The following is a 21,096-nucleotide window of genomic DNA, read 5'->3' as shown; positions in this document are numbered from 1 at the left end:
TTTTAATGTATTGTACTATTATGGCTTCCAGAAGACTTTTGGCAATATAGTTTTGTAGTTTCTTTGATTACATGATGTTAAAAAACAAACAAAAAAAGATCTATATCCTAAAATTAGTATTTATTATTAGTTTATTTAACAGGCACCTTTATTCCAAGGTGACTTACAGAGATTAGGGTGTGTGAACTGTGTCTCAGCTGCAGAGTCTCTTACAACCAGGTCTCACCCTAAAGACAGAGCACAAGGAGGTTAAGTGACTTACTCAGGGTCACACAGTGAGTCAGTGAATGAGTTGGGATTTGAACCTGGGACCTCCTGGTTATAAGCCCTTTTCTGTAACCACTGGACTTTTGGTCATAGCTCTACTGTATGTGCAAACTCTAAAAAGGGCATAGTGACACATCCCTTAAAGATGGTCTAAGATGTATTGTTTTATCTGGCATCATAACAATACATCTGCAATAAACCTGCATATTTCCTATTTGGCCAGTATGGAACTGTAGATAAACCATGAATAAAACATGCACAGATTCAGAAAATGACTCAAAGGTAACTGTTTTTAAAATGCTTTTTGTTTTGTTTTAGGATCCTCCGCCTCTGACCTGAAGATTCAGTGCACCCCAGAAGGAATTAGGCTTCAGTGCTACTTGAAGTACTACACAGAAGAAATGAGAACAGTGTGGTCTCACAAGTATGCAGCTTTTCTAAAACAATCATTTTGTTGATATTATTATTGCAGTACCCAGGCATTATTTGTTTATTCTAGCATCAGTAAATGCGCACAGACCACAGCTTGTGAAGTATTTCCTTAACCCCATTAAGAATCACAATAATCAGAAAACTTAAGTCTAAACTAAACACTAACAACAACTACTTTTATACTGAAAATACATTGTGCACTTTTAGGTTAAACAAAATTAAAAAGGCAAACCCTATCAGGATGTAACTTGTGTACTATAGCTTGGGTAAAAACATTTCTGAGTCTTCACAATGACGGTTATACAGCTGTACACATCTTGCTCTCACCTTTGCTTTTTGCTCTTCTCACATTCCATCATATTCCAATAACATCCAGTCACCTGTCTCTAAATTAGAAATCTGATTTAACCTTAAAAAAAAAAAGACTACTGCAATATATTTATAAATGTGCAAAGACTGGCACGTTGGAAAGAAATTGTAATTCTCAGCTGGTATATGCAGTAGTAAGTGTTTGCACAGCGGCTGATATTTTGATTTGGGTTTGTGAAATGGGTTACTCTGTTCAGATTCAGATAACTGGAAGTAAACCAGAGAAGCGTAAATGATATATCTATTGCAATCATTGACAATCTCTTACTGTGTAAAGTTGTAATAAAAACAGCAATGAATAAGAATACATATAAATGAAACCATTACACAAGAGACTGACTGAATATAATATATCTTCATATTAGTAATTGCAGCAGTGCTGCTCTCAAGGCTACCATGCACTATATGATTCACTGTGCTAGTCACTGCATTCGCTATAATGTTTTATGAATTTTGATCTAAATAATGCATTATTTATGTATTTTTTTTCCCTAATCTGGACTGTAGGATTAACAACATCTGCATGTTTTGTCAATCCACATATTTGGATATGGAAATATTAGTAAATAATCTAGGATGAATAAATTCATAAATAAATAAAGATGAAGTTGTGGCACTGAATAAGCCTTTTAAAACCATGGTGATAGCGGTTATTATAAGCATATCCCAGGCATCAGAGGTATAGTGGAGGGAGCTTGTACACACATTCCTATGCTACAGATTAGCTCTTGTTGACATTCTGTTATGTAAATACTCAGATCATTGATACTGACACCTGTAATGTGATGTTTTTATCATCCTTTGCAGGGGATATGTATGTTGCTCACATGTTTTGTTATGTGTCTAATATGATTCATTTATGTGTTTGTGTGTTTCAGAGGTACAAAGATTTCCTCATCTGAGAAGATGAGAATTGGTGGTACTTCTGAACAGGCCTGGATGCAGATCTGTGGACCTACTGAAAAGGATAAAGGCAAATACACTTTCGAGATTCTGGATGCCAAGCAGTCATACCACCGGTCCATTGATCTCTCTGGTCAAGGTAAAGTACCAGCCATGCAGAACATCCTGTTTGTAACACAAACCTTTAGATCACTTACCCATCTGCAATCAGGTGATTGTTTTTAAATGTAGTCTGCAAGGAGGTATATACTCACAATTCTAATCAATTTAATAATTCAGATAATTAACCCTTTGTTTTATTTTATTTTTAGCAACTACAGTATGCATATGCATACTGTTTTGCAATAGTACAATAAAATGCAAGTAATTACTGTATTATTAGTTAAACTGTGCCTAACCAGTGTGAGTGCATTGTTTGTATGCTTTTTTTTACCTTTATTAAAACTCTGTTTTACTCAATTTATATTTCAGCTTATGAAGACGCATATGCAGAGTTCCAGAAACTCAAGTAAGAAAGCAAAAGATTCATATTTGTAAAGTGCTTTACAGTCAGTTATTGCTCATCACAGTTCACATAAAGAAAAAAAATAATAATCACACTGATTCCACTGATATGAATATATTTAATAAATATTGAATGTATATTTAAAATTCTCATTACCAATGCATATCGAAATTAGATTAAAACTGAAACACAATATCTCACTGACTGTGGTATATAAAGAATATCTCTTCTGTTTTTCAATAATATTGTCATAATATTGTTTTTCTCTTTTAGGGAAGCAGCTTTTGCTGAAAGTAGTAAGTACTACATTAAATAACACACTTGAAGTAATGTATTTAAAATGTATTCCTTTAAAAACTCTGATCATGTTACTAAAAGCAGAAGCAGTATTTAACAACCTAATACTCTAATTCGTAGATCGTGGCAAAGTTATTGGTGGTCTGCCTGATGTGGTAACCATCATGGAAAACAAGGTAAATATTTATACTGTATATTCGAAATGTGTTTATTTGTTTTATTTGACCCTGATACTGATGTGATACTGGGATTTCTTTGTATCATATAGTTTGTATTATATGGTTTTATATTAATTATTCTTATTTAACCATACATTATTAAGATCTCAAAGGATCTCAAACCAATCACCTGACATTCTCATTTATTTTCTTTGGTTAATGTAGTTTTTAATACAATGCTTTTATCAGTCACTTTAATATATTATATATATATTATACAGGGGGGCATATATATATATATATAACTATATATATATCTATATATATATATATATTGATTAAATCAAGCTTAGTTCGATAAAACTAAAACTGACAATGAAGAGTAGTAATGAAAAAGCAGCTGCCATCTTATTTGTTTTGTACATGCAACATTGTCCCCCTCTAAGAAATGATTTCGACAGATTCGACTCCTTTTGCTTTGAAGTGTTATTTTTCTGACAGATCAAATCACTTAGGAGGCAGGAATTAATTTAGTGGGGCTCTGATGGTCAGGGCAATACATTTAGTGTAAGTGCCTAAATTATAGGAATGGTTGAGTATGGGTAAGTAGCATAACAGGAGTAAAAGCTTGAGTGCCCATTCATAAAGAAGCCCCTCCCCCTCCCCCCCAATATTAATCATTGCAGTAACAAATGAGATTTAAGACTCCCATATTTTATTAAGTGTTAAATTTCCCTCTGTCATACATAAGAACACATTCTATGTTCAACACATATACAGTAAAAATGATTCTCCCCATTCATTGTGGGTACATTTGATCCTTTGTAATACTTTAAAGTACCAAGAAACATATAGAGAAGCACATGAGGATTGGTTCCTGTCTTTGCCAAACAGGGATTATTTATCTTTTATAAATGACAGAGAAGTTAATGTTAATCTGAACACGAGGGAAACCTGGGCTATGTATTTAGATATACATATTACATCATGAGTGGGAAGGGCTGTAGGTGGATTATAATAACATTATATCAAATTCTAATTCCCAATTCATACAACATAAACTATTAAATAGGTCCCATTGTACGAAAAGCAAGCTCAACAGGATCATACATATTGTATCTCCCACTTGTGAGAAATTCCACGTAGAGGAAGAAATACTGCTATATTCACTCTGGACCAGCAGAAAATACAATAACAGGGGGATCCAGAGTGGTGCCCTATAGGCTGGAGGTCGACGGTTCAAGTCCAGGCTATTTCAGTGCCGACCGTGGACGAGAGCTCCCAAGGGGCGCCGCACAATTGCCCTAGCGTTGCCCAGGTGGGGAGGGCCTAGGTCGGCCAGGGTGTCCTCACTTCACCGCACACCAGTGACCCCTGTTGACTGGCCGGGCACCTGCGAGCTTGCCTGTAAGCTGCTTGGAGCTGTGCTGTCCTCCGACGCTGTAGCTCTGAGGTGGCTGTATGGCGGACCTGTAGAATGAAAAAAAGCGGTCGGCTGATGGCACATGTTTCGGAGGACAGCGTGTGTTCGTCTTCACCATTCCCGTGCCAGCACAGGGATGGCAGTGGTGAGCTGAGCTTAAAATAATACAATTGACTATTTCAAATTGGGAGAAAAATAGGGTAAAAATCAATTGGCGACTACTAAATTTATTAAAAAAAATAAATAAATACAATAACAATTTGAGACATTAAGAGACATAGTGTGACTGTCTCATTTTTAATATATATAGTTTTTCCGGCAAATTAATGTTATAAAATATGCAAAATGGCCACGTGTCAATGTAAAATATATAGAACATGGCATATAGTTCTCACTTATTATATTTCATTTAAAAGGAGCACCAGAATCTAAGGGATGTAATGCTACCATAGATGTCCTTTCTTTTTTTTTTAGTGAGCTGAAGTGATAATGGTTGGTTTGTTTGTTATATCAGGTGTATAGCGCTAGGAATTAACTACATTTATCCTATGGGTTTTGAAAAGAACAATTCCTGTGCAGAACGAACAAATCCCACTCTGCCATATTATTATGGATGTTAACTTAATAAATCTAAATACTGAATTCTTATTAACTATATTCTAACTGTATCCATGTGAAAAGGGTTTCCTGTTATACTAATAAGGTCTGACATAACAAAGAAGGCCATGTGGTCAGTTTTCAGAATATTGTAGTTGCATGAATTACCTTGCTGTTGTGTCTTTGCTACGAATCCTCCCTATTATCCTATTTAGACCCTTAGTCTGACCTGTACTGTGTTTGGCGATCCAACTCCTGAGGTAGTCTGGTACAAGAATGAAAAGAAAATTGAACTGGATGATCACTTCTCAGTGACCCTGGAACATGGGAAATACGCCAGCCTCACCATTAAAGAAGTCACAACAGAGGATTCAGGAAAATATAGCATCAATGTCAGGAACAAATGTGGTGGGGAGACTGTTGATGTCACTGTGAGTGTGTACAAATATGGAGACGATATTCCAGCATCCAAACCTGGAAAAATGCCTAAACCAGCAGAGCAACCTCCTCATAGGAAGTAAATAAGAAAATGTATGCTGCAAAAAAAGTGGCAATACAATGCTGAGTTTATAGCATGGGTTTAGAAACAATTGAAGCTATTTAACTATCATTTTTTGACAAGAGGCAAGGGATTTTTAGTGCTTCAATAGTGTTACCTGTTGTGATAAAAGGGCAGTGATAAAAATAAACATCACTGCTGTTTAGAAGCCGAGGAGCTTCAATGACCTTGGCTTCCTGACTATTGTGGCTGTTTGGTGAAAAATGACTCTTGCTTTAATGTTTAGTTTATTTAAGTTTGAAAGCTGCACCTTCATTGGTAAAAACACTTCTGAAATGTATTTGTGGATTAAGAGATACTGAATATGTATTATCCACAGCAGCACACAGTTGTCTAAAGTAAAGTTACCTAACTAATACACAGATGTTGCAGAGTTGCTCTATTATGTTTCTTTTGCTTTGTGTTAATAAAGATTAGAAGTCACTTTTGTGTTGTCTGTGCACTTTTTAAAACAATTACCACTGGGGCCACTCCTACCCACAGTATTTAAAACTCAATGTTTTTTTTTTTTTTTTTTTGTCACTATATATTAATAAATGGGATGGACAAAAAAAGTACACTAGTTATTCCAATGTTGACATTTTAGGAAGCGAAGATGGCACTGATTCTAGCTTGGGGTACAAACCTTTGGTGAACTGTTCACAAAAAAAAGGCTAAAAGAGTAACCACTTGTATATCAGTAATTAGTAAAACATGATTTACAGTACTGTACATCTTGCAGCTGTTTCTACTTTTTATCCGATCCCTTTACCTTACTGAATTGAACAGTTGAATTTACACTTCCAGTATTCCCCAGTTAACACTTTCATTAATGTGCACTTCAGTCCTGACAGTCCTTGAAAGAAACACATCTGCATCATGGTTTTCCTGCCAGGTTAAAGACCACCTGTCAACAACTTTAACAGAAAGTTAAGTATCATTTGGTAATTCAAAATACATTAATAGGCTGCCCCATTGCCTTGCACCTGTGGAATGCAATTATTCTGAGACTAAAGAGACCTAATACCAATCTCATCTGACAGCTTTAGAACATGATGTGCCTAATGAGTTCATTTTCTCTAGGAAATAAATGTATTGATCTAGCTGAAACATCATACAACAATCTAATCCTGTAAAAGCCCAGGGGTTAAAAATGTAGGCGACCTGCTCTACTAACATGTTGATAAACTCCCCAGAATGCACTAGCTAATTATGTTAATGAAAGGCTTAATAAGGACCCTCCAGGGTTTTTTTTTTTTTCCAGCTTAATAATAGACATGTTTTTATCAACCTTTTTATTGTTTGGTTATTTAGCAGATGCCTTTATTTATGGAAACTTATAGAGACTAGGGTGTGTGAACTATGCAAAGCTTATTCCGACTGTTCCTGGGAGCACAAGGAGATTAAGTAATTTACTCATAGGGAAAAATAACAAACCAGTGAGTCAACGGAAATGAGCTACCTTTGATTATCTGACCCCACACTGTGACTTTTTCTGTCTCGTGTTCCTCTAATTCATTAAATGAGTCCCCAGTGTGCACTCAGTTGTTTACTCGATCCTAAAACTTGGACCCTAGAGGACCACTCCTCGGTAAAAGAGGTTTTGACAGCTTTCTCCAACCACTGGACTACACAGCTTCCTTTTACAGTAGTCTCTTTGGACGGTTTGGTCTAGGTGGTATTAGAATGAGGCAGATATAGTCGTAGTAGTGCAATTTTTATGACTGTAAGTTTAAACTGGTGCAGTGGGACCCCTTATGAACGTTTCTCATAGTAAAATCATAGCAAAGTGTAATAAAGCACAGTTAAAGCACAGGTAAGCATTATAAAGCAGAGTGGTATGATAAAGCATCTAAAAGTACATGGCAAACCAGGGTACACTGTGGTAAATACATAGTATAACCATGGGGAAAGTGCTAAAATATCATGTAAAAATACTGTGGTAAACTTTTATAAGTGGCTGACAAGGTCAAGGTGTTTGTATGCTAAAGTTAGGGACGTTTGGAAAAAAAACTAGGTTACCACTAGGTGTCACTGTTGCATCAGTAAAAAGGTACACAAGCCGGTAAACATGTCTGATTTACGTGTAAGTACTATTGATAAAAGCAATGCTTTTGTAATGCAGACCATACTGCTTTGCTATGGAAAATCTCCATTTATTATCATCATATGTAATATAACCCCAATTTAAAATTATGAAACATAGCAATGAGACATAACATGCTTTCATTTTGCATAATTTATTATAATTAAGTTATGATATATTTATTAAGATGCGTTCTATATATATATATATATTAATATATATGATAAGATATTATATATAATTATATATATATATATATATGAATATAGATAACTATAATTGATTATATATGAACTTTACTTAAAAATTTTTTTTTTAATTTAATTTAAAATTTCACAGTAAATAACAACAAAAATGCATAACACTGTTTTTTTTAGTATTTGAAATTCAAAAAAAAAAACTTTTTTTAAAATTTAATAAATATTAGTTATTACGAACATTAATGGGTGACCACTGGTTTCAAATTTGGAAAAACTTTGAAACACGGACAAAGTTTTCTTTTACATAAGCTTATTGAAGGTGATGTATGTTACATAAATTGAAAGGCTGAACAACACACACACACACACACACACACACACACACACACACACACACACACACACACACACACACACACATTATAAATATGATTAAATACTAAAAGATGACCCCTATTCTTTTTTCTTATTTTGCTGTTATCAAAATTAGATTTTGAATACTATAAACTGGGAGTAAAAAAAAAAAAGGATCTGAGATGGCTTTGAAGCAGATAGCCAGACAATTGTCATATCTGAGTGCAATTCAGTTGCAAAAATTGCAAATTTAACATTCCTTGTGATAATGCAGGAGGGGGTTGATCTGCCTTTGAAGATATGTTGTTTTTCTACATATATAAGAATAGAACATTGTGAATTAGAAATTCTGAATATTTTATTATACAAGTATTGAAGCTTCTCCTATATTATATTGTAGATAACTATTGGTATGTACGTTTGTTAGGCAATACAGTGCTAGTCTGGCTAAGTTGATTAGTGACGGTGATGGTGTTTGAGATCTGCAACAGTACCTCCAAGGCTACAGCATGTTTGGAAATTACTTCCAAAGTACACTAAGCATTGGCATGACACAGCATTTGGAATCTATTCAGAGCATTTTTTCAAGTGTGTCTGTTGGACTCATGGTGACTTCCAGACTAATCTATTGAACAGTAACATGTCATACAGTATTTCCAAGAAGTTATACTTCCTCTTCATATAGTAGGTGACTTCACCTCTGCAATGCTCCTTGTGCATTTTCCAGATAAAAACATAAGCACATAAGAAAGTGTACAAATGAGAGGAGGCCATTCAGCCCATCTTGCTCGTTTGGTTGTTGGTAGCTTATTGATCCCAGAATCTCATCAAGCAACTTCTTGAAGGATCCCAGGGTGTCAGCTTCAACAATATTACTGGAGAGTTGGTTCTAGACTACCACAATTATCTGTGTAAAAAAGTGCCTCCTATTTTCTGTCCTGAATGCCCCCTTAACTAATTTCCATTTGTGACTCCTGGTCCTTGTTTCTTTTTATGGTCGAAAATTGTCAGTACCTTTAAGGTAGAAATATATGTGTAATTTGGGCCACAATAAGTTGTCACAATACATCTGTGCAAAGTATTGTGCTTTTAGGTGGTGATTTTATGGAAACACTGCAATACAAGATCACCCTGGACACTGTCTTGATGGGCATGTGGTCAATGCAGTCACTGCATTGAATGACAAAATGGTTGCATGCACATTCACTCCAAGGTCCTTTGTGAAGTCACGGAGATCCTTCTGCTTTCCCATTGTTGCTGAACGGTTCAACACAGTGTTTGAGGTCTAGCTGATCACATGGCACATTTCGTGATGAGAAAATACATCTTTAATCAAATTATTGTAATTTTGCTTAACCCCCCCCCCATTAGTCAGTGCTTATTATTTTGATTTTATCGTATTTAATATCAGAAGATAGGATTCTGAACTTTCGATGTGGAGTTGAGTGGATGTGCAAAAAATGTGTTAGTGTCCTGACCTTTCCTTGTGGCAATATTCTGGCATAAGATTCTTACATGTTAGGCGCAGAAGACTTTCTGTAAATTTGAAGACATTATTATACTTTACTAATATAGTGTTATAAACCCTTAACACACCAATGCACAATTCAAGCAAAATTACTAATCTTCCGACTTTGCCATTTGACAACTGAGGTTTGGCATATGGTAGTAAAAGATGATAAAAAAATATATAGTTGCCTACAAATGGTACCTGGAATATACTATGAAATAATAATAAACCGGCTATATACCCTTCCTTCATCATCTATAATGCATTTATACTGCTCTGTTCCCGGTTTTGTGGACTTATGTTTTGTTTTTACAGTTTTTTAACTCTGGGAAAAATGTCTCTCTGCTTGGTATTGTATTGTGTAAACAGGGCTTTAAACCAGGAGTTGAATCATGAGCATGACGACTATTTGAAGAAACAGAAAATAGGACTCAATGCTTATAAAAGCTTGGTTAGTAATATTGTATAACTTTACTAGAATGTTCAAGTAAGCAAAGTTTTAGGAACATGTACTATTCATGTTTATGTAAATAGACCACTGCAAGGGTACTAGGACACATCTACAAAAGAGCAGAACAATTAGTTAGCAGAGCAGCAAAGGACTAAAACCGACAGATCCTTTAAAAATCTGAATAATCTTTCACACAACTGATGCAAATTGAGTAATATCAAATCTGAAATGTTAAAAAGCACTTTAAACCTGCAGGGCAAGTACCTACAAGGAATACGCTGCGTAGCAAACTAAAGCAACACTAAATGTTAATTATTTTCATCTTTGTGGAACAAGGCTACGTGTGTTTCTCTTTGATCATAGCAAAGACATTTTTTTTAGTACATACACAATGCTAAATACAAACACATAGGATTCTCTTTAGCACAGGAAAAACAATTTGAGGTTTGATCTTTGTTTTCAACGTTGTCAGTTTATTTTGAGAATAACCAAAGTGGCATATGAAGGCTTTTTTTTCTTTCAGTAGTGTCACTTTAAGCCTCTATAGTCCATGGAAAATATTACTCACACATTACATACAAGATTTTGTGTATATTGAAGGTCTTACAGTGTTGTACACTAAGATAACAATACTTTACAATACCTTGTATCTTCATTTGGTTTTATTACTCCAAAACTAAAATTAATTAATGTATTTGTATTACACAATTCCATAACGTAGACTAGTGTTTATTTTTTCAGAAAACAGACACTACAGTATGGTTACATGTATACAAGAAACTTCAAAAGTCATGTAAACACAGTTTATAGAAAACATACCAGAACATTGTTATTGGATTAACTGTTTTGTAAGTACAGATAATACAAATACCGTACTACAAGTTATAGTTATTTAAGGTTATAATCAAAAGAATGGATATTTTAAACCAGTGTTTAAGGTAAGGTTCTTCTTCAGTATGTAAAAATGATACAAATCATAGAGGGATAAGGATCACAAAGGTGTTTGAGAGTTTGTGTGGAAATAATGGGACTGGTTTTGGTTTGAATTTGGTTCAAAGTTATCATTGGCCAATTTGAAATAGTATATTTGTACATAAAAAAAACATATGAGATACTACACATAGACTTATTTATCATCATCCAAAGATATCCCATAGGAACCCAAAAGTATCTTACAGTAGAAGACGGACAGTATTTATTTTCACTATCATGTACATTTGTTGAGTCAAATCCACTTCACAAAGCTCTCTTGTAATTGCTCAGATTTTTAAAAATGTTTTATTATGCTATTCTTGTCCATTTAATGATCCCTATTTCAGTAGAGTAATTCTTATGTCTTGTAACTTGGTATTATAATTGGCAAGAAATGTGTGAGCTTGGCTTATCTGTTTGGCATAAGTATTTCTTTTTTTTTTTCATTTGGCTTTTCAGCTTGATGCTTTTAATTTTGTTTTGTGTGCTGCTTGAAGAGAAAACAGCTGAGCTCAACATGAAAATAAAAACCGCTGCTGAACAACACAGTATGCCTTTAACATGGTCAGCTGTGTTTACCTGATCATTTTTACAATACATAGCTATACATAGCAATACATGTATAAAAACATCATAGAGAGGCACTAATTATTATTACACTTTTTTTTTATTTTTTTTTTTTTATGCGGGTTGTCGTTACAGATAGACCTGTTGAGATCTGTTTTGCCACAAAGGAAAGCAAAGCTTAATAATATGTTGCTAAGCACCTTGAAAGAACAAAGTGAGTTGCTAAGTTAAATCTTGAATTGCTATTTTTAATTTCTTGCGTGCACAAGGATATACAGCAGTGGTGCAGTCGAGGGTATACACAGGTAAACAGCGTTTACCCATATTTGGGCAATATAGCATTTACCCACTTCCATATAAGGCATACAGAGTTTACTCATTTCTACTCTCCTGTGATATGCAAATCCTGGGATAAAGACAAGATATTTTAATGTGAGCGTCTGTGTTGTGTTGCTGCTCACGAGAGCTCTCAGTGAGAACTGTGGCGCGACAGGCATGCATGGCCAGTAGACTGTGCGTGTGTGTGTGTGTGTGTGTGTGTGAGTGTTCTGTGATTGGTTGTTTATGTTTTGTTAATGTTCTGTTGTTAGGGACACTGGACCTGCAGGGCGGTGCTAGTAGGACACTCACGGAACTGTTCACGTGAAGCGCACTGCTGGGTTTGTGACTGTTCAGAAGTGAACAGCACCTGTATTGGGGGGCTCTGGTTGGTATACAGTATATATAAAAAGTAATTTTTTACCAATTTATCAACCACCTATGTTAGTTAGCGTAGCTGACAGATCAAATTTCTCTACATAAATGATAAACATGAATTTTTTTTCTAATTATTTGAACTAGTTTGTAATACAAGTATGGAAGACAACAGCAGTCTGAGCTGTTTGATTGACAAGTAAAAAAGCCGCTGTGGAAATCACAGTGTTGCTGGTTTTAGAAATGTCAGTGTTTTTATATTCTATACCAATAACTCATTATGGTTCTTCTAGGGGTTTCCACACTAAACAATCAAAAATCTCCTCTCCTCTCCTCTCATCATAGTTGGGGAATGGCCACACCTGTGATTGCTGGCAGTGTCGGATTTAACCCAATCCCTGCCAACCCCACCCCCCCCCCCCACCCCCACCCCCACCCCCCCACACACACACACACACACACACACACACTATTTACAGCAGCAGAGCTTCTACCCTGCCACAGACCCTGACAAAGCACATGCAAATGTTGCCCAAACCGGGGGAATCAATTATTTTACACAAATGCAGCTGGTTATTTCGAATGTGACACTAATGCCAGCTCATGTCTGTACTGTTATACAACAAAAGGGGGTGATTTAAAGTAGAACAAAACATGCAATTATATTAATGCACTTTATATTATAACATATATTTTGTTTAATTACAATTTTTTTTTTTTTTTCAGTAGAAGTTCTTGATATATCTTCTTCTCCCTACATAAATGAATTAACCATACCGCTTCCAATTACCTTCACAGGCAAGTGTATGTTGCATTTACAGTCAGACATAATTGAAAGCAGTTGTATTTCTACCAGTACAAACAAACAACCTCTCTCACTAAAGGTATCAAAATCCAATTTTTGGGTGGGGGTCCTCAGTCAGAATGCCTAATGTCATGGGGGACCTTGAGCCAATAAAGTTTGGAAACCCCTGTTCTAGTTGACGATAAGGTTTAATAAAAACAACTTTTAGCAGGTCCAAGTCTGTCAATTAATCTGTCTTTGCTGAAATCTAAAAGCCATATGAACATGTTTGTCAATAATTAAAGACAGAAACATTTGTCAATGCATTTGACAGCTTCTGACTTGTCATCCCTGGGCATTCTGGTATGTGAGTACCAAATAATACAATATTTTAAATGAACAATAAATAATACAGCTGTGTCAATTGTGATGTGGAACGTGTCTTTGTTAACATTAGAGCTAATCTGAAAAATATAGAATTATATGAAATATGCATACAAATAGATATCATACTTCATAATTAATGGAAGTAATGTTTTACATTTCAATATGCACATAATTATTTGCTTTGTGGGGTATTTCAGAATGTGTGTTATTTCAAACCCCACACAAGATAAAAAATACATGAACTGAAATACATTATCTTGCAAAGGTATGAAGCATGGACTTTATATTATTTAAAGAATATGTTTTTGTTTGTCAGAATTTTTCAGAGTAGCATTAATATAATAAGCCGGTTTAAATAATTCTGTCTATACTTTCACTTTGAACTGTATTGGAAATGTATAATTGACATCTAAAAATTAGTGATAATGTGAAAGTTCATCCTTTCAAATTATATATTGGAGTAGTAAATAACTGAATTTAGAATGGTGTAAGCAGTACACAAAGTTACATACTTATTGCCCCCTGATCTGTTATACATTGTTTGAAGTTGGCAAATGAGGGGTCCCTGGTTAGATGTTACGGACATGTTCTAAAACTATCATAAATAAATATTTCAATTTCAATTTATCTTAATAATATTGCAAAGTGTGGACATATAAAAGCAATAATTAATGTTTAAAAATTAGTTTTTAACTACTTTGTAGATATGACCTAACTAAGCCTAGTGGGGGCTGAATTGCCCTGGTTAAGCACCTTATACTGGCTCTGGTCATTTTAGTATGTTTTCTAAATAATTTTCTAAATGTTATCCTGGTCCTCACATCCCACAGAAACATAGACTGGCAACCAATATTACATTTTTTTTGTTTCCGCTGGGCTGAAGTCTGAAAGACAGTAACAGTTTGAGTGACCTGAAATGTCTTTTCCCAGATTTTTGATATATGAATAGCCTAAGGGGAAATTCAGCATCACTGGTATAGCAGAATAAATTCAGAAGATCTTGACAACAGTGGTAAAAGCATGTGCAGTAAAACCTAAATCTTGCCTACTGTCTCATTTTTATTTTATAGATTATCACATGACAATGAGAACCAGAGGTGACGTGTGAGCGTTGAAAGTGTGTGTTGGGGGGGGGGGTTGGGGCACAGCTAGGGCTTCTGTGAGCTTTATAGAGGGATGACCCAGAGCCCTAGTGTTTTTGACTGCTAAAGTTGATGTTTATGTCATTCCACAGTATCTTGTAGTAGCAGATATGAATTGTTTTAAAAGAGAACTAAACATGTGTAGAACTAAACAAGAGATGGTCACATAATCCATACATGCATTTAAAAATATCTTAAATAACCAACTTTCCCTAATATATCCATCACCATTTTTTCTTTTTTTTTTTTTTTTTTACTTATTTTTTTTTTACTGCCACATGCTTTGTAGCCAGGAGACTAATATTTGTGACACATACGTAAAATGTTTCACAATGATAAATACGAAATGTACATTTAAAAAATAATAATAATAATAATAATTACCTTACCTTGTCAAAAAAATTGTAGGTGTCTATCTTTTTTGCTTGTGAACCTTGTGATGACATTGCCTATGTTTAGAGCTTGGTCTTTTTCAATTTGCAGTATCGCCAAGGCAGAAACACGAGTGTCTATCATTGTAGTCTCAGATACGTTTTCAGTTGCTGCAAGGGAGAGAAGCTTCTCTCAGCCAATGAAACCAGTTGCTTTAATTAATACAACATAAATATACACAGTGTTTGTAATAACAGACACTATTAATAATGTGTAAATAATGATTTACAGTGTAATCGTAAATCTCGAAAAACTACTCACTTCTAAATCTTTTGTAGTCATTTTTGTATTACTTTAGTATAAATACATGTTCATTTGGATTCATATGTTTTTTTCTGACTTTATGTGAATGAAAAGACACATTTGCCTGTTTTCCCATTGGAAATAGTGATATTTTGAAATATCACTGTCCTGGTCACAAAAACAAAGTTTGTGGGGAATAATAGCCATTTTCTATACTTTTGAGGCATAAGCAATTAGGAAATAACACTTACTATCCAGGAACAAGGAGAGTAGATGTGGCCAGAGGAGAGGAGAGGAGAGGAGATTTTTGTATTGTTTAGTTTTGGAAACCCCTAGAAGAACTAGGTAATTGATGCAAACTGGGGAGTGGCCACATGTATAAACAGGAAGCAAAATCATTTGTTTGTTGTTGATGAAAGGAGAGGAGAGGAGAGGAGAGGAGAGGAGAGGAGAGGAGAGGAGATTTTTGTATTGTTTAGTTTTGGAAACCCCTAGAAGAACCATAATGAGTTATTGGTATAGAATATAAAAACACTGACATTTCTAAAACCAGCAATGTAATTGTGTTACATAGTGTAATAAGGCATACTTGCAACTTTAGTATCAATATTCATTTTTACTTTATGTATTGCTCTATTTTGTCTAAAACAATTTATATTTATCCCAATTTAAATCAACAGACATTACATCACTGGAATAGTCAAATATAGCACAAAGAGTTTGGACAGATTTGGAAGAGTACCACACAGTGCCATTTCATGAAAGAATTAAAGTCACAAGCTGAGCGAGCTCCTATTCATTCCTAATCTTGCCAGCACTACCATCTTTGAACCGCCGAGAAAAAATCTGATCCTCAGATTGATAATGTAAGTGGTGGAAATTGCATCTACACTTTCCTCTGATGCACACTCCGAAGAGAGAACATCTGCAAGTGATGCAAAAATTGACAGTTCATTCTCGGAGAAGCAGTCTTCAAAGTGCTGTACACAATTTCACACCTATAATAGTCTTCCGGTTTTTCAAACACAGACTTTTCTCCTCCTCATAATGTTGTGGGAATTATCCCTTTGGGAGGCACACAAGGGCCAGGATAATTGTATTTTCAGGCATAGTTTGTAGATGTGCTCACATCCCATTTCCTTTAGCACAGACACTGTGGATTTTGCCATCACCATTGCTGTATGATATGTCAATTCTTTGAAGAAGTTTGGACAGGTCATTTGTTTGAATTAGCCTTCTCAATGTGAAAAAAATGCAGTACAGAAAGTAAAAGTCTTGCATATTTCTGAGTCGTGCATAAGCTTCACTATCACCTTTTAAATCCCCATTTGCAATTTCATTCAGAGCTTCAACCATTTAATCAGCATTTTCCAAAACAGCTCTGATAGACTTCACTCGACAATTTGCCCACCCATTTTTTCAAAGATAGTATGTCTCTTTGAGCTTCCTTCAATGAACGTTCATAGAGTCTGGAGAATTCCGAAAACATTTCGGACAACTGGAACGCTAGAAACCATAGCAGCTACGCAAAGATTTAATATATGAGCATAACAGTGCACATAGTGAGTGAGAGGATTTTCACAACGTATCAGCATGGTCATGTCTTATAAGGTCCTCTCATGCTGGTAGCCCCATCATAGCACTGACCTCTCAGAGCTTAAATATCAAATTCTAAGGCTGATAATGTACTCTTCATCACTGTTCATCTTTCGTATGCAATGATGGAAAACATTCCAGCCTCTTTGACTCCACTCACAATTGAATCCAGCACTTGTGAAGCCATAATCTCGATTATTATATTTTGGCACGAGCTGTGTAGATAGGTGTTTTTCCACGTTAATTATTTTTCCAGGTTAATTATAAATCAGCGAATTAATTAATTGTCATTACTACACAGTATCATTAATTCCCACAAGTTGCCTTGGTTTGTAGAATCTATTCCCTTGTTGTGTCCCTGCAATGGTATACCCTGGCGAACGCAAAATAAAATACTCTCCATCACAGCTTTTTAATATACCCAGTTGTCCTTGACTGACCTTTTTTATGACTGTCAAGTTGGGATGCAACAATTCCTGCTTTACTTGACTGTAGCCACCCCATCCATTTAGCAACAGCTTCTAGAAGGGATTCACACTTTGAATGTTCGTAACATTTTTCATTTGCCTTCTTCCATGTTCTAAAACCAGCTCTTCAAAAAGCCGGATCACTGTTTGGCCCATTGCCAAACGCTTGGCAATACAAGCAGAAAGCTTTATCATTACAAATATTCAAGCCATTTATAGTCATTATACCATTCTTCCCTAAAATTATTATTTTTTTCTTCCATGAACACTGGCTGGAAAATCAATCACTAGCTGTTATGGTCTTCTTCATTGTGTTCTAAAGCTGCATCTGCTGTTGTTTAAATCACTCTGAAGTGTGGAAGGATCCGCTTCTGTTTCTGATGTAGGTGGTGCTTTGGCTTTCTTTGTGTAAAAAAAGCCCAAACTTAATTGTCTTTCAGTCATTGTGTAAACCTTTGACATATAAATTACACCATTGAACAAAATACGTCAAAAACAAGACCTGCTTTTCAGACGTATCAAATTACTGCCGTAATTAAACTTCAAGGCCTTAATTAACGCGGTCGATGTTGCACTCAGTATAGGGAAAACTGTGAAAGTCTCACAACAACACTGCCAGATTCATCACAAGGAAATTCTCTCCGTGAGGTGACGGGTCAAAGGCATCCCGTACTTTATGTCATGCTTTACCCACCTATTTTGAACCCTTGTTAGAATAAGTTTCATTTTCTATATTTTAATAATACCATTACTTTGTATAACATATGTGTGTATTAAAAACGAATTCTCAAATAAATTCAACTCCCTGACAGAAATTGTATAGCTTGCCGTCAGTGCTAAATCTAGGGGGGCATTGAAATTTTGGACAGTCTGTGCTGATGTTTGAAGAAAGTTCAAGATACAAGCATGACAAGGAAATGTCTCCTTGCCATGGCTGTGTTGAGCTTTTGGTGAAAAGGTTGGCAGACCACTGCTGGCCTAGCTTCAAATATAAAAAAGTGCCCAGAATGGCATAGCAGTTTGAGAGTTAAATTTTACAATTTAGCAATTTTCCAATAAATGTATTATCTTTATATGAACGTCGAACATGTAACTGACTAATGAATGGGCTTTTTTTATTTTGTTTTGTTTTTTAGCCATCGCTTCTCTGTGTCACCTTCATAAGTATATGGTTTAAATAAAATACATGGCACTAGATTATATTTCATTTTATTTCTGAGAAGGAAAACATTAGCACTACCACTGATAACAACAGGTGTGTGCATCAAAAACAAGCCAATGTCCACAACAATAGAAGCAATTTAAATCATTTTAGGTGGCATTTATTCAGCTTGCAGGCAAAAATAGTAAATTCTCAACAAGTGTCTGTAAACAGGAGTGGAGTGTATCCTGTCTGACAAAATAAAATGCCTGTTCTTCTTTAGACAGGAACATAAATCACTGCTTCTATGTTCCAGAGGGCCGTCCTTGTCATCTCATGACCCACAATTTTACAGGTGCTAAATCAAGCACCTCTTCATCAGGGATGAGCTTCCAGCATTATGAACTGTTTTTGTTTTCCGATGGTTGTACTAAAGTAAACTTCTATAAGGGTAGTAGCATCCTTTGATTCTGTCTGTTATTCCCATATCTAAATAAAACTAGGACAGATCATACAGGATATTAAAATTTTTCTACCACGATCGAGACCGCAATCAATAGTTTGATGTCGCCGTCAGTGTGAGAATAATGCAGCTCTTGGTAATAGATTGAATCACTCAACATCGATTCGTGCTGTGCTTGGTAGGCCCTAATTGCTCTAATTAAACTATGTATGTGGCCTGGACTGTGCTTAACCAAACAGCACACTCACCCCTAATGTCATGTGAGAACCTGCTAAAAATAACAGTGGATCTTGGCCTCCTGAGATAAACTCACTAAATGTCACTGAACCCCAAAGGCATACTCTTAACATCTCCCTCACGTGCTTTTGAACACAGTGCAGCTGTAGAATGTTAACTCGATGTCTTCCCTGGCAGAAAGCCTGTTAGATGGGCTTCCCAGAGTGGTTCCAATCATTGTTCTTGGCTTCAGGGAGACTTTAAGAATGTGAAAAGCCTCACCACTAAGTAGTATAGGCACCTGATACACTTTCTTTAAATCTTACCCTGATTGCCAACCTTTTGTTTACTTTCCAGACAGTTTTAGAGTAGGTCAGTGTCACTCTGACACAAAGGTAACAAACTAAAAATGATTTGCCCTGTGTTATAAATATGTCAGATTTACCATTAAATACTGTTGGTGAGGATGGGGTCCAAAGCAAAGCATAAGCATAGAAATGGTACGTCATATTTTATAGTGATTTATTATTTGTTTCTGCTATATTTAATTGGTTTATTTTTCTGTGCCACATTCCAAGAGACTGGTGGCTGTGTGAGAGACTTCTAAAAGTGATTATAGTTGGTTTAAGAAAATAGTTATCCTGTGAAGATATTCCCATAATATAGTATTGTTTTTATTAGAAAGAGGGTATATGTATTACATGCTATCTTAATAAAGTGAACTATGAAGAAAAACCTGCTTCCTTTAATTTTAACTGAAAATCTGCTGAATTAAGCAGTAAAGGTGTAATCTGACTTCCATCTTAAAGGTTAATTAACACAATTAATGAAAAAATTGCTTTTTTTTTACTATGATACATTACAATTACAATTTAACAATACTTACAGTGCTAATTAGCGGCCAATTGTTGGGCAATCACATTTCAGTTAATATGTAGTATGGTATTATTAATGTAAAATCCTATATCAGTCTTGCAATTTTTTTTTTCTTTCTGTTCAATTATTCATAGACATATTTTGCATTTTTTTATTGCATTTTGCGGAGGCCTCTCATTTATGTCACACTAGATATAATCCATGCTATTACCGCTATTTCAATTAAAAATGCTATTTCAATTAAACACTCAGGGGCTTTAATGAGTCAAATAAACTTTTAAAAATACCTAGTTTTAACATACAGTATTTAAGCAAACACAACTATAATGTCTTAAAACTGTCAACACAGAACTTCAATTGTTTAAAAATGTGTTTGTAATCAGTAATATTTTCTATGTAGTGATCTGAGTAACTTGGAAATGAGTTTGGATTGAATCCTGGTAAAACAGTTTTCAGTAACTTCTGGCTTAAAGAGCTGCCCAAGATGATCACCCTTTTGATATAAACGTGTACAGAGTATACATTTGGGGGGGGGGGGGGGGGGGGGGGGGGGGGGGGGACTAACTTAATAGGGGGGGGGGGACTACAGCCACTAGAGGCTCTTGTCAGAGTTCATAATATTTTACTTTTGGTTGAGAAAAAGGATCCTGTGAAAACAAGTTTCCATTCCAGAGCATGGTAGAGTATAGAAAGGTAATGGAGCATCATCAAGCTCAGGTTATTTTTCTCAATATATATGTTTAAAACTTTCCCTGTGCCTATCAAGTTTCATGGGCGATAATTTGAAGGCAAATTTTATTACAGTATGACTTTTTATTACATTTCACTGCCAAGTACCGGAAAGGGGTTGTTTTAATTTGTTATACTGACCCCACAGTATTCAAATACAATTGTTCATAAATTATATAAGTTTATGGACGTAACAAGTATTTAATAGTTATTATTATTACAGATTTTTCTTCATAACTCAATGTTTATTGTTGTGTCATAGAAAAAATTTCAGATATCTGGGAGAAAATGGTACAGT

General features: G+C 35.2%; 1 protein-coding gene across 2 annotated transcripts in view; it reads left to right on the top strand.

The window, feature by feature from the left end:
* The window catches only part of LOC121315762 (myomesin-2-like), a 48,665-nt gene extending 42,735 nt beyond the window's left edge, over positions 1 to 5,930 (top strand). For both annotated transcript variants that reach the window (XM_041250143.1, XM_041250144.1), the window contains exons 32-37: positions 586 to 691; positions 1,947 to 2,110; positions 2,443 to 2,479; positions 2,750 to 2,772; positions 2,894 to 2,949; positions 5,167 to 5,930. In XM_041250143.1, coding sequence (XP_041106077.1) covers positions 586 to 691; positions 1,947 to 2,110; positions 2,443 to 2,479; positions 2,750 to 2,772; positions 2,894 to 2,949; positions 5,167 to 5,472 — 692 coding nt within the window. In that variant the 3' untranslated portion in view covers positions 5,473 to 5,930. The remainder of the gene's footprint in view (positions 1 to 585; positions 692 to 1,946; positions 2,111 to 2,442; positions 2,480 to 2,749; positions 2,773 to 2,893; positions 2,950 to 5,166) is intronic.
* Positions 5,931 to 21,096: the final 15,166 nt, after the last annotated feature.

The sequence above is a fragment of the Polyodon spathula genome, chromosome 5 (genome assembly GCF_017654505.1).
Source record: "Polyodon spathula isolate WHYD16114869_AA chromosome 5, ASM1765450v1, whole genome shotgun sequence".
NCBI classification, from domain to species: domain Eukaryota; kingdom Metazoa; phylum Chordata; class Actinopteri; order Acipenseriformes; family Polyodontidae; genus Polyodon; species Polyodon spathula.
The sequence above is the reverse complement of the archived record's forward strand: the minus strand, read 5'-3'. Positions and strand labels throughout refer to the sequence as shown.